This window comes from Anthonomus grandis, chromosome 13 (genome assembly GCF_022605725.1).
Source record: "Anthonomus grandis grandis chromosome 13, icAntGran1.3, whole genome shotgun sequence".
Taxonomy (NCBI): domain Eukaryota; kingdom Metazoa; phylum Arthropoda; class Insecta; order Coleoptera; family Curculionidae; genus Anthonomus; species Anthonomus grandis.
This window is the reverse complement of record NC_065558.1, coordinates 16,848,648-16,861,168: the sequence shown is the minus strand read 5'-3', so window position 1 is coordinate 16,861,168 and position 12,521 is coordinate 16,848,648. Positions and strand designations below refer to the sequence as shown.

At 35.4% G+C, this 12,521-nt stretch overlaps 2 protein-coding genes across 2 annotated transcripts in view; one reads left to right on the top strand and one right to left on the bottom strand.

The window, feature by feature from the left end:
* Positions 1-2,623: 2,623 nt before the first annotated feature.
* Positions 2,624-3,803, top strand: LOC126743758 (probable RNA-binding protein 18). Its single transcript, XM_050450977.1, has 3 exons — positions 2,624-2,807; positions 2,896-3,106; positions 3,178-3,803. Exons 1-3 carry the CDS (start codon positions 2,725-2,727, stop codon positions 3,466-3,468), a joined length of 585 nt encoding a protein of 194 aa, XP_050306934.1. The 5' UTR covers positions 2,624-2,724; the 3' UTR covers positions 3,469-3,803.
* Positions 3,804-8,388: 4,585 nt separating this feature from the next.
* The window catches only part of LOC126743854 (uncharacterized), a 28,540-nt gene continuing 24,407 nt past the window's right edge, over positions 8,389-12,521 (bottom strand). Inside the window, exon 7 of the mRNA XM_050451086.1 lies at positions 8,389-8,861. Coding sequence (XP_050307043.1) covers positions 8,701-8,861 — 161 coding nt within the window. The 3' untranslated portion in view covers positions 8,389-8,700. The remainder of the gene's footprint in view (positions 8,862-12,521) is intronic.

Genomic DNA, 12,521 nt, shown 5'->3' with positions numbered 1-12,521 from the left:
ATAAAAGACATGCTGCTTTAGAAATTGGTACAAATGTTTTGATCCGAGCACCAGATATTAACAGAGGCCGACTAACTCCAAGAAATGTGTTAGCCATTGTTTCTGAAATTAATAATGATGGCTTGTATAAACTGAGTACAGAGAATGGGCCGCTGGACAGATTATTTTCAAGAAATGAACTTCTTCAAGCAGACTCGCAGTTCATGTCGCAATCAAATATCAAGAAAATACCCTTGCGAACTGCAGCAAATATGTCATCTAAAGGTTCCGGTCAAGGTTTTCTCAAATGCAATTGTAAAAGATTTTGTGGTGATAATAAATGTTCCTGCAAACAACGAGACAAAAAGTGTAACTCAAAATGTCATGGATTACTATATAACATGCAAGAATAAATAATAAAGATTAGTTTTATAAAAAATGTGTATTTCATGAATACATCTTAAAAACGTGCCAGTATTTTTATTTTACATATTTTTTGATTGATTTTTCATCTTATGGGTATTCTTTATTACCCATAACACGAAAACTGTCGCGTGTCTTCGATGAAAATCGTGATTTCGCGTCGTGGATTTTTAAAATTTACACAACGAGTTTTGGGTATATAAAATATATCCGTAACGCGTTGTGGAAAATTCGTAAAATCCACATCGTCTTGTGGGTATAAATTTCGGGCAGTGACCGTTTTCGCCAATTGCCTACAACATATACATCAGAATAATTAAACAATTTTAAAACGAGTTCTTAAAATGTTTTTATTATTGCACAATAACTTTATACCTTTCTTATTGACACTGAAATTTGCATTTTGCAAATCTCGGTTGGTAGGCAACTAGCAAACCTAAATTTTTACCTTATCAAATTCAAGCTTTGTTCCATTCGTACTAAGGTTCAAGTCTTGCAGAAGATTGACTAGAATGCCTATTCATGTTAGTCATAATAGGGAGGTCTGATCTTATACCTTGCCACATTTCAACCTCGAAAAAAAAACTTATTAAATATAAGAATTTGGTAGGAATTTTCAGTGGTATGCCCAATGGTCTTCGGCCCGATGAACTGACTATCTATCTGGTCACGGTAATATCGCCTTTCCTCGATCTTAAATGCTAGTTCTTACTTTATCTCTAAATGTCTTCTAGCAATTCTTAAGGTTTTTATATGTTCTTTGTCTTATTTGAATTAGCTTGAGTTTCGATGCCATGGTTTAGCACCAATCTAGCACAAGCTTTATTTATCCGAACGTTGCTATCAATATGAATGTGTTTACAGATGAAACCCCTTAAACCACCCGTTTTTATTGCAGCTATATTGACTTGGGGTTTGATGTCGTTTATCGGATTGTTAAAGATGATGTATCCGGTCCTAGAGAACATAAGCTTTTTACTTGTTCGACTGGCTCCTTGCCTATTATAATTGTTGAGACGGTCATAGACTTTGTTTTCTCAGCTGATATTGAAAATATAGCAATTTTTCCAAAAATGACACTTACGTGTTTGATGATAAAAAATTGTTGCATTATCTGCATAGCTTATGCGTGTTATTCATTCTGTACCCCTTGTTCATAGTTGTTTATGTATAATTCCGACTCTTACAAAATAACATCGCCACAGTTTTTCTTGCGTTAAGTCGAAGGCAGTGTATCCTAGAAAATTGGTCTATTATATCAAGTTCCTAATTAAAGACTTCGCTTATATTGTTACTGCTCGTGGTGGCAAAAAAGACAAATCTAGCTGGATATCATCTGCATAGATTTTGAACTTTAAATAGATTAATCAGCTTAATGAGGCACACTCTGAAAATGTTTCTGGATTCGAATTTACAGGAGGAAAATATATAGTGATGTGTTTCATAGACTACGAAAAAGCACTTGCTACTTGCACTAAACTCAAATGTTGAGGTGACTTGACATAGATCAAAAAGTCATATGCTGAAAACTTGTATTCAAAACTTGTACTAGAACGAATCACATGCAGTTAGATTTAATAATTATCGAAGTTACAAAGGCACAGAGAATTATTAGAGGTGTAAGACAGGGATGTGTCCGCTCCCCCCTTCTGTTTAACATTCACTTTGAAAACATATTTCAAGTAGGTCTCAAAGGACAACAATTAGAATCCAAAGTAAATGGCACATCGATCAACAGTATACGGTATGTAGCAGATGACACAGTCCCGATAAGAGACGAGAAGAATGACCTCCAAAGCCTTTTGGACATAGTTGGAATGCACGGCCGACTGACCGAGACAGACATAAAATCATAAGTAAAATTATAGACAGCAAGAAACACCAACGAGGAAATTTTGAGGATCATAGGAACGCGAATTGCTGGGCACGATAAAATGCAGGAAAACAGCGTACCTGGGACATGTCTTATGGAACGAAAAGTACCATTTGCTCTAACATAGAAGGAAAAATAGAGGAAAGAAGGGATAAAAGCAGAAAGAAGATGTCGTGGGTCTGAAATATCAAACATTGGATAGGAATAGGAACCACAGGAAAATTAATTCACACCACCAGAGATAGAAAATTTTGACCAGGAGTGATCGTAACCATTCGTGAATGGCAGAAGAAGAAGAAGAAGAAGAATACATTGACAGTAAGAGGACATCTGTCAATGGATTCTGACATTTCGAATTTGACAATGTCAACCTCCACTCGGAGAAACAACCATAAACGGAAAAACTCAAAATGGAATTTATTTTAAAATGATATGAAAATAACTCTAAAATGGAGTGTGCTCAGGATAACGAGGTACCCCTGGACGAGCGAAAATTATGGATCGGCAACCTGGATAGTCGCGTTACCGAGTAAGTTGTATAACAATTTATAGAAGTACACAGATCTTTCTACATAACAAAAACCAATCTACCTAATGCATTTTTTCTCTTTTTATTGGTACCAACTTTTAAAACTGCTCCAAATCCATGGTACAATTGAGAAGTTTGACATCATCTTCCACCGGACTGGACCTTTGGCAGGTCAACCCAGAGGCTATGCCTTTGTCACCTTCCAAAAGAAAGAGCAGGCTAGTGCTGCCAAATCTGCCCTGAATGGAAAATTGCTGGGTCAGAAAAATGTTAGAGTTACATGGGCAAATAGTCAAGAAATGGTTTGTTAACCTCCACACATAACTACGTTACACAGACACATATTATCATACCTAATATTGAACTTTCGTAGGATCCAGAATCTCAAGTAACAAAACCGAAACCGGACCTCAAAATACCTGCGTTAGCATTATCCAAAGACAAAATAAAAACAGACAGGAACAGTCAAATTCAAGCAATTGAAGCAAAATTGAAGTTGATGGAGCGTAAAGAGGATGAGCTAAAAATTAATGACTCACTTGCCACCAAACCTCCAGTGATTCAACAGTTCCAGTTCAATAAAGACAAACAATGTGTGCCATCTGTAAAGCCTCGTATATTTGATAGGCATAAACATAAGAAGCCTTATTATAGAAGAAAATAGTATTATTTTGTATTGATTTTAAGTATTTATTTTTGTGTCTTCATTTGTATATTAAGATGTCCGTAGAGATTATTTTAAAAATTCTGGAGATGAATTTTGTGGTACATTTTCTTAATTTCTACATTTGGAAAATACTATTTGGAATGCCTCATATATCATAGTTCATTGTTTTGTCCATATTGTTGAATATAATATATTTATTGAGGTAAATGTAGCATTTTTCTCAGATTTCTTTTGAAGGTATTGCAACATTTATTTATATTAATCTTTTTCAAAGTGACTTCCAATAAAACTATAAAATAGAAAAATATTTAAATACTTTTGAGAGAAAGAGGTGTTTTCTAAGAATAAATATCAAATTAACAAGAAGTTTATATTTGTGAGAAGAAATAATTTAAAAATGTAGCCAATAAAAAGTTATAGATCTTTCATCTATTGTAAGTTTTGATTCTAGTGAATAAATGATTCTACTTTGTAAATACATATTTTTATGTCTGTCCTGAATTCCAAAATAAAGTGTTTAGTATAGCAAAGAATATGCCTTTAACAAAAGGTTCTAGCAAAGTGCAGGTAATTGTGCTAAGTAAAATCCTAGTCTTTTTAAATATACAGTGTGTCCAAGATAAGGATGTCTAGCATGGGGATCTTGGAAAATAAAAGAGATACGAAGATGGTTGAATTGAATTGTCGAAACAGTCAAGTGGGCTGCCAACGCAGTTGTGCATATAGGTCTCCTGATGGACCCGTCATGCCCCACCGGAGGTTACCAGAGCCCAACGGCCTTAGAAAAACCGATAAGGCTCTCTGGTCTGAAGGACTTAAAGTCGCTCGGTACACTGAAAGTGTTACTGAAGTATTTGAACCTGGCGCGCGTGAGTGCTGGGCACTCCCCGACTACATCATCATCCTTCTCACAGCACCATCGGCATTCCGGATTGTCCGCAATACCGATAGTATGGATAGATGGCTTCTTACCAGTGACCGGTTAAAAGACCTGTCACTAGCCGAATTTCGCGTCTTTTTAGGCGTAGTAGATTTTTGGTAAGACAGGCAGAGGGCCCACCTATGTTCGCTTTGGCCTGTCTCATACCAGGGGACTCAGTCCATCTTCGGTGGGTCCACTTGTCCAGCAGACCCTTCATTGACGCGACCGCAACGCATTTGGCGATACCAACTATGAGTTCCGGCCCCATCGGCACATTCGCGGATCCCAGTCTGGCAAGAGAGTTTCCTCATTACCTGCGTGGCCAGGTATCCAGACGAGCTGGACCCTGCAGCCAACCTGCACCAGTTTTTTCAGGACTTTTATGCACTCTAGTCCGCAGCTTAGGATTTTCTGTCCGCATTTTAATACAGCGAATACTTCGGCCTGGAAGACAGTGGCGTGCCCCCCCCAGCGAGTATGCCCTACTGGTATGTGGGATCCCACTACAAAGCCCTGATCCAGCTCTGTTATTCATTATGGAGCCATCTGTGTACCAGATGGTCCCCCTATTTAGCAATGCAGGTCTGTTGAAATGCTGCCACTCCTCTCTGCCTGCAATGTGCGTCACGAATCCCTCGCAGTCCACAGTCACTGGAGCCATGCAGTCACTGCCCATCAGAAGGAAAGGACATTCCTGTATGGCCCCTGACCAAATTTTTGCGTGACCGGTCTCGCCAGCACGTAGTTCGCCGAGAACGTATAGCCTGTACGCAGTCCTCATTGCCTCGAATTGCACAACGAGGTCCAGAGGCGGAAGGCTCCGCAGAGTCTCGAGCGCTCTAGTTGGCGCCGTCCGCATGGAACCCGTTATGCTGAAACATGCAAGACGTTGGACTCTGTCCAGTTGAGCACGAATTTTCGCTTTCTCCGTACATGGCCACCAAACGATAGCCCCGCATATGAGAAGAGGTCTCACAATGCGCGAGTAGATCCAGTGGAGACAGACCCCAGGTATTGCCGAAAGTCCGCCTGCAGGCCCATAGCGCGCAGGTGGCCTTCTTCATTCTGGTATCTGCATGATCGTGCCAGGAGAGCTTGGGATCTAACTTGAATCCCAGAAATCGAACTGTCCTGAAGTAATGCAGCTGCACGCCACCTAGAGATATAACAGGGGGCGTGCCAAGGAGCTCTGCTTTTTTGGGGTTAATCCTGAGACCCCCCGAGAGGCACCATATGTCCACCATACGCAGGGCTCACATCATAGGGCCCCGCATTGAGACGGCGTCTTTCCCTGGGCAAAGGATTACCAGATCATCAGCGTAGGCCTGTGTGTATAGGCCAGCATTGTTTAAAAGATATCAGGCTGTCGACCACAAGGTGAGAAAAAACCCTAAAATCTCTGCTAAAAATTTAGGCTTGATTATTGACAGTAAAATAAGGTATAAAGAGCATGTAACGTCTAAACTTAGAATCAGTTATGTAGCATAAAGACTGTTATATCCACATAGGAACTATCTAAATCAAGATACAAAAAAAAATATGGGAAAGTTTAGTGCTTTCACCTATAAATTTCTGTGATAATATCTATGCATTCTGTTTGGACTTTTTTTCAAAGAATTCAAAAGTTACAGAATTCATGTTTGCGACTTATATTTGGAATACGGCGTAGAGAACGAATTTCCCATAAGCTAAAAGAAGTGACTTAATATGCAGAACAGAAGAATTATACACTCATTATGTTTTTTTTTAAACTTTTAAAATACATAACTCCACCCTACTTGGCCAATAAAATTGTTTATAGAACACAATGTTAATATACGTAGAAAACATATTTTAAATTCCCTTTCATACTAAAGAAATATTCAAAAGATCCTTTTCATATAATGTATCGAAATATATTAATAAATATCAAATTTTGGATTTCTCTGTTCAACCGAAAGTATTTAAGACAGGAATTGGAGACTTACTATTTCGTAGTCAGTGATGTTGATAGACACTTACTGCGTCCAAATTTGCATATATTCCATTAAGTTATCTGTAATTACTTATGTTAATTCCGATATTACTTCCTTATTCCCCTCCCCCCTTACACTTAATGCTTAAATTTTTTATCATTTTATCCTAATTAGTTAGAGTAAATTGAGTACTACAGGTAGTCTGTTACTGTTAGCTACTTAATTTTTATATTTTTATTTTTCGTGCGTAAGTTTGTAAAACCCCACCTGAGAGTATTGAGAATTAAAAAAATAGAATATTTCAAGAATGCAGAGAAATTAGCGGGCAGACCCTTGCCAATGTTCGTAAGGAGTTTGAAAATAGGCTTTTTTATTGTCGTGCTAATAACGGCGCGCATTTTGAACATTTAATAAAATAAATTTGTTAAACTAATTAAATTTATTTTTCTACCCTACCGATTTACACTTTAATTGCTTCTTGGTCAATCAATTTTATTTTTTTTTACAACCATTGATAGCATAATGAATGCCCTTCAAAATAATGTATCACACCATGGGTTAGCCATTTGACATACCAAAGTTTGGCGTAAATAAAATATTATTTCTAGACATTTTCGCTAACTATTTGCTTACACATTTACCGATTTCATTTTTTTTGGTACCGTTGAATAGAGAATTTTACGCTCCTTACTGTGATGTATGACACGATGGGGGTTCCCATTTGACATATTAAAGTGAGGTTAGCTGGAGGTGAGGAGGTGATTGACAGAACTTCAGTAAATGCATAATTAAACGTCCCCCTGTATATCTAATTTGACGTGTTTTTTTTTTTTCAAGAAAGTTTTTGAGGGTGGATCGTTTTGAAATGAAAGCACTGTATATTTCGTACTATAATAATAGCAATATTTTTTGTATTGTTAATATAGTTTAGACTTCAACAGCTGTTTTGTGACATAGAGGAAGCTGATAATCCGGGCTTTTATCCTGCCTTACGGATTTTTTTAATACTTAAAACAATTATATCAATGTAAACGTTTTTTCTGATGGGTTAATAAACGATATATTATTATTTTTTTTATAAAGAATAGATGTGCGAAATATATAGTATTCTGGAACACTTGAAATGTAGCAAAGAATATTCTTAGATTAGATTTTTGTTTATTACATTTTTTGTGTACAGGGTGTCCCGAATTCGGGGGTTACCATTGAAATCTCGGAAACCGTAAGATATACAGGGTCGGTTATATGGAGGCAAAGTTGCGCAATTTGGAGCTGAATAAAATGACGTTTAAAAATTTTTAAAATTCCGGAGTTATCCGAAATTTGTCAAAATCATTTTTACCTTCTACCGACTTTATTGAAAGAGATATCGGAAAACTAAAAACAGTTTTTCATTGCCACTTTTTATGTTCTACAACATGACGCAACAAAAAATTTAACCGACGTTTCGTTTTTTTTCCAACATCATCAACTTTATTTTTTCTTCTAGACACTATATTGGATTTTCTCATTTTTAAAAAGTATTTTTAATTGCCTTTAAACGTTTTAGTACTTCCCATAAGAACTCCATGAGTGCAAGAGAGAAAGATATATCAATGGGATGTCCAAATAAATTGATTTTATATAAACTGAAGCTATAAAATAATCTGTGTTTGATCAATCAATCAATTCGGTTTTTTTTGGATATCTCCGGAAGTATCCGGAATTTTACAATTTTTCAAACGTCCTTTTCAAGCTCCAAATTGCGCAACTTTGCCTCCATTTAACCGACCCTGTAACTCTTACGGTTTCCGAGATTCCAATGGTCACCCTCGAATTTGGGACACCCTGTACGTGTGCGAAAGAAAACTGAAAAATCACGAGGAATACTACTGAATCGAATTGTATAGAATTTTGGATGCCAAAATGTCCACAAATAAATTAACGCGATTTATTGGATGTGCAGCAAAAGGTTAACTGCATAAACTACAGTGCCAAGGCGAATACTTTACGCACGGTACTAAAGATTACGTTCCTAAATTAAATAAAAGAAACACCACATTAATAGTTACACTTTTGATCTTATTAAAATATGCATTTATAACAAAAAGAGGCGATTGGATACAAAGTAAACACATTTTAACAGTTTCAATCTTCCCACACTATTATGGCGTCAGTAAGCATGACCCTTAAAAAATATGTATTTTTTTAATACATATTATTCTTATCACAAGCGCTTAAAACACCAAATTCAATATATACAATTTAAAAAAATCATGCTTACATCGCATAATTGATCACTTAACAATTCACCATTTAATTGACAAACCAAATTTTCAACAATTATACAATAGACGTCAACAACGTATTCATTCAGGTTCTTCTCTTCGCCCGTTGGGCTCGCCTTCCCGACGGCGCCGATCCAGCGCCAATATTGAAAGTGGGGGTGCCGACGGCCCCGAATGTCGGTTGGGGAGCGGCAGCCCCGAAACTCGGGTTCGGGGTTCCGAAAGAGGGGGCATTTGTTGATCCACCTAAAAATAAGTTTTTATTGGAAGTAAAGTGAATGGTTAATGAGGAAGATACTTTCTAAAAAGGAAGTATTTTCTCCACAAAATAAAATGTCAATCTTGTTTTAAGAGTGTTGCATTTCGATGAGGTAACTCATGAACATCGGACTCGACACTTAGTTTTGCTGATTAAAAACAATAAAAAAATATTGATATCTATAGACACCACTATGTCCGTGTCGACGGAATCCCTAAAAAAATACTATACTAAGTTCTGCGGTGGAACATACATGTCCAGAACATGGCTGCGAGGCTAACATCTGCTTTATATGCTCTAAGTTCCTTATCGAGCTGTGCTTCCAAGCTCACTGTAAGAACAGCATACCTTGAACTTTTTCATTAATTCAAATCAAAATCAAACAAAATATGAATATAATTTGTACAAAACTTCAATTGAAAAAAAATTAGCTGCTGATCCAAGCGCATTTTGGGCTTTCTTTAAATCTAAAGCTAGGAGTGCAGGTATACCAGTGGCCATGACCTTAAATAATGTCAATTTCAATAAACCCCCTTGATATTGCGAATGCTTTTGCCCGATATTTTGAATCTGTGTATAGCACAGCTGGCTGTTCCGATCATCACATAAATAATAAAGAATGGAGCACTTTTGTTTTCAAAAAAATTTATGAGAGTGATGTAATAAATGCTATTAAGAAACTTAAACCTAAAAAATCTACCGGCCCAAATGAAATTCCTTCTTATATCTATAAAGGTTGTGCTGAGCTTTTAACAAAACCCCTAGTGTATCTTTTCAACATGTCAATTGAACAGAAATCCTTTCCAGATATTTTAAAGTTATCAATGATCTCACCAATTTATAAAAAAGGCAAGAAAAATGATATATCAAATTATAGGCCTATTCATGTCTTAAATTGTTTATCTAAAATTTTTGAAAATATTCTCTATGATAATTTATATGAACATGTTAAACATAAAATTAACAAGTGTCAGCATGGTTTTGTTAATGATAAATCCACAGTGACAAATATGTGTATCCTCTCAGAACAAATCTCTAAGGCAATTGAGTCTAAGGAGCAGTTAGATGTGCTATACACCGATTGTAAGAAGGCGTTTGACAAGGTAGATCACTGTGTGCTTTTAAATAAATTGGTTGGCTTTGGTTTTTCTAAAAAAGCTTGTAATTTCATGAAATCTTATTTATCTGGGAGAAATAACGTGGTTAAGATTGGTAATTATACCTCAATAACCTCAGGTGTTCCCCAGGGTAGCAAGCTTGGTCCCTTGCTGTTTGTTCTTTTTATTAATGACCTGCCTGATTGTGTTTCCTCATCTGTAAGCCTGATGTATGCTGATAATTTTAAACTATTTAAAACTATTGCTGTCAAGGAAGATGCTGTAAAATTAAAAAATGACCTATGTTCTGTGGTTGATTGGTTCAAGATTAATAAGATGTCCCTTAATGTTCAAAAATGTGCTGTGGTCACTTTCACTCGTAAAGTTAACTATTTTCTTGAAGACTACTATATTGATAATACCAAATTTCCTAGAAAAAACTTTATTAGAGATTTGGGAGTAACTTTTCAGACCAATATGAAATTTAATTGTCACTATAGTGAAATAGTTAATAAGGCTTACCGTTCTTTGGGTTTTGTAACAAGAAACAGTAAAAATTTTAAAGTTAGCACTATCATTAGACTTTATAATGCCCTTGTTAGGCCAAATATGGAGTATGCCTTTACTATCTGGTCACCTGAAGCATCATCACATTCAGACATGATTGAGAAGGTACAGAAAAGATTTCTGTATGTCAGAAACAACAAAGAATACCCATATATGGTGTCATACAGGGCAATGTTAAAAACCATTGACTTCCAGATGCTCTGTACCAGAGGGCAGAATCGGGCAGTCATTTTTATATATTTCATTGTAAATAATGTTAAATACTTGAGCTGTGATCTAATTGAATACATTTCTTTTAAGATACCAAAGACTAGATTAAGAATAACTAATAAAGAGCTTTTTTATATAAATAATTTTAATACTACATCTCCAATCAATAATATGTTAAGGATTTGTAACAATGTCTTAAATGGCTTTGAAGATATATTTAATATCAGGGTTAAGGACATTAGGAGGTTGCTTGAGCATCGGGACATAGTTTAGGACTCATGTTTTACTTTTTTCTTCTTATCTTTTTTTTTCTCTTAGGTTTAGTGTTATTGTTGTGAAATTATTTTAATATGTTTTTTGTTTGTTTTTTTTTTCCTGTTATAGGCTTTACATGTAATTACTATTACCCGATTTATAGTGTTTGTAAAGTTTTTTGAATAAATAAAAATAATTAATTAGTATAATAAGTATTCTATGTTGTCTTATGCCATATTATCCTAGAGACATGCACCCCAAGCAATTCGAATATTTAAAATACAGAGAAAAGCTATCAGGGTCTTGACAGGTCTAAACTATAGAGACTGTTGTAGGGAAGCTTTCAGAACTCTTGATATGCTAACTATCGCTTCTCTCTATATACTTGAAAACTTACTATTTGTCTATAAAAATAGAAGGGGTTATGCGACTCATGCAGAGGTTCTTGATTATAAAACCAGGTCCAAACATAAATTGGTTCCCACTTACTAACGTTTGGTGAGGTGTCAAAGTGGTCCAGAATATAATATAAGTTTTTCAATAGAATACCTTTAGAGATGCAGGAACTGCATTATTTTGAGTTTAAAAATAAAATTAAAGAAGTTCTAGTACAGGAATCCTTTTATTCATTTGAAGAATTGTGACTAGTGTAAGTACTACTTTGTGCATTTACATTAATAAAGAATTTGAATTTGAAAAAACTCCAGGTGAGTATTGTACATGTGAAAATAATTTTAAAAACTCATATGTTCTTAAATTTTCTTTTTTTAAATTATGCATTTTCGCGTGGTCTCCCCTTTTATGTCCCTTATATCCTAATTTCCTATTTGCAAATATAAGGGTGTAATAAATACTTACTCGTATAAAGAAAAAAAGGTATTTGTACGGAAAATTTGGGCAAGGGTGTGCAAATGGCATAGTTAAACATTCTTTTTTTAGACCTACCCTTGCACTATTTTGTATATAAAAATAATTGAATTTTTCTTTGAAAACATTCTCCAATAAAATTAAGTTGTAAAGTTTTTTAGGGGCACTGTTAATCCTTCAAACCGCTCCTAAAGACACTGCTTTTTTTCGCAAAAAGTCGTACTCTATCCTGAATATCATCGCCTTTGCAAAAATCAACGAAAATGGAACATGTATGCTTAAATATACATTTACCTAATTAATATCCACCTATACAGGATGTCCCAAAAATCACCGATAAGAAAAGTGCTCGGGGATTAAAAAAAAATATTTAAAAAAATCTATCTTGAGTACTTTTAAAATTATAGGCATTCATAGAAAACCGAAAAAAATTGACACCCCTGTCACCGTTGATCTTTTTAGTACTATGGTTACAAATTTTTGATTTTCTGAACATTTTTTTTAATGTAGCCCTGAATAACCCTTCGATAATTTATAAAACTAAACAGACATGTTCACATTTTTAAGAAATTATCAGATTTTTGCGTCTTTTGACCATCTTGTGTCTTTTGACCATCATTTCCCAACCTTAACTAACTGTCCAGGAAAAGA

What these genes read in the sequence shown, in the direction of transcription:
- LOC126743758 (XM_050450977.1), top strand. Translation starts at nt 2,725, where the DNA reads ATGGAGTGTGCTCAGGATAACGAGGTACCCCTGGACGAGCGAAAATTA. An exon ending in GATAGTCGCGTTACCGAGTA is followed by an intron (nt 2,808 to 2,895) that starts AGTTGTATAACA and finishes TTTTTATTGGTA; the next exon opens with CCAACTTTTAAAACTGCTCC. An exon ending in GGGCAAATAGTCAAGAAATG is followed by an intron (nt 3,107 to 3,177) that starts GTTTGTTAACCT and finishes GAACTTTCGTAG; the next exon opens with GATCCAGAATCTCAAGTAAC.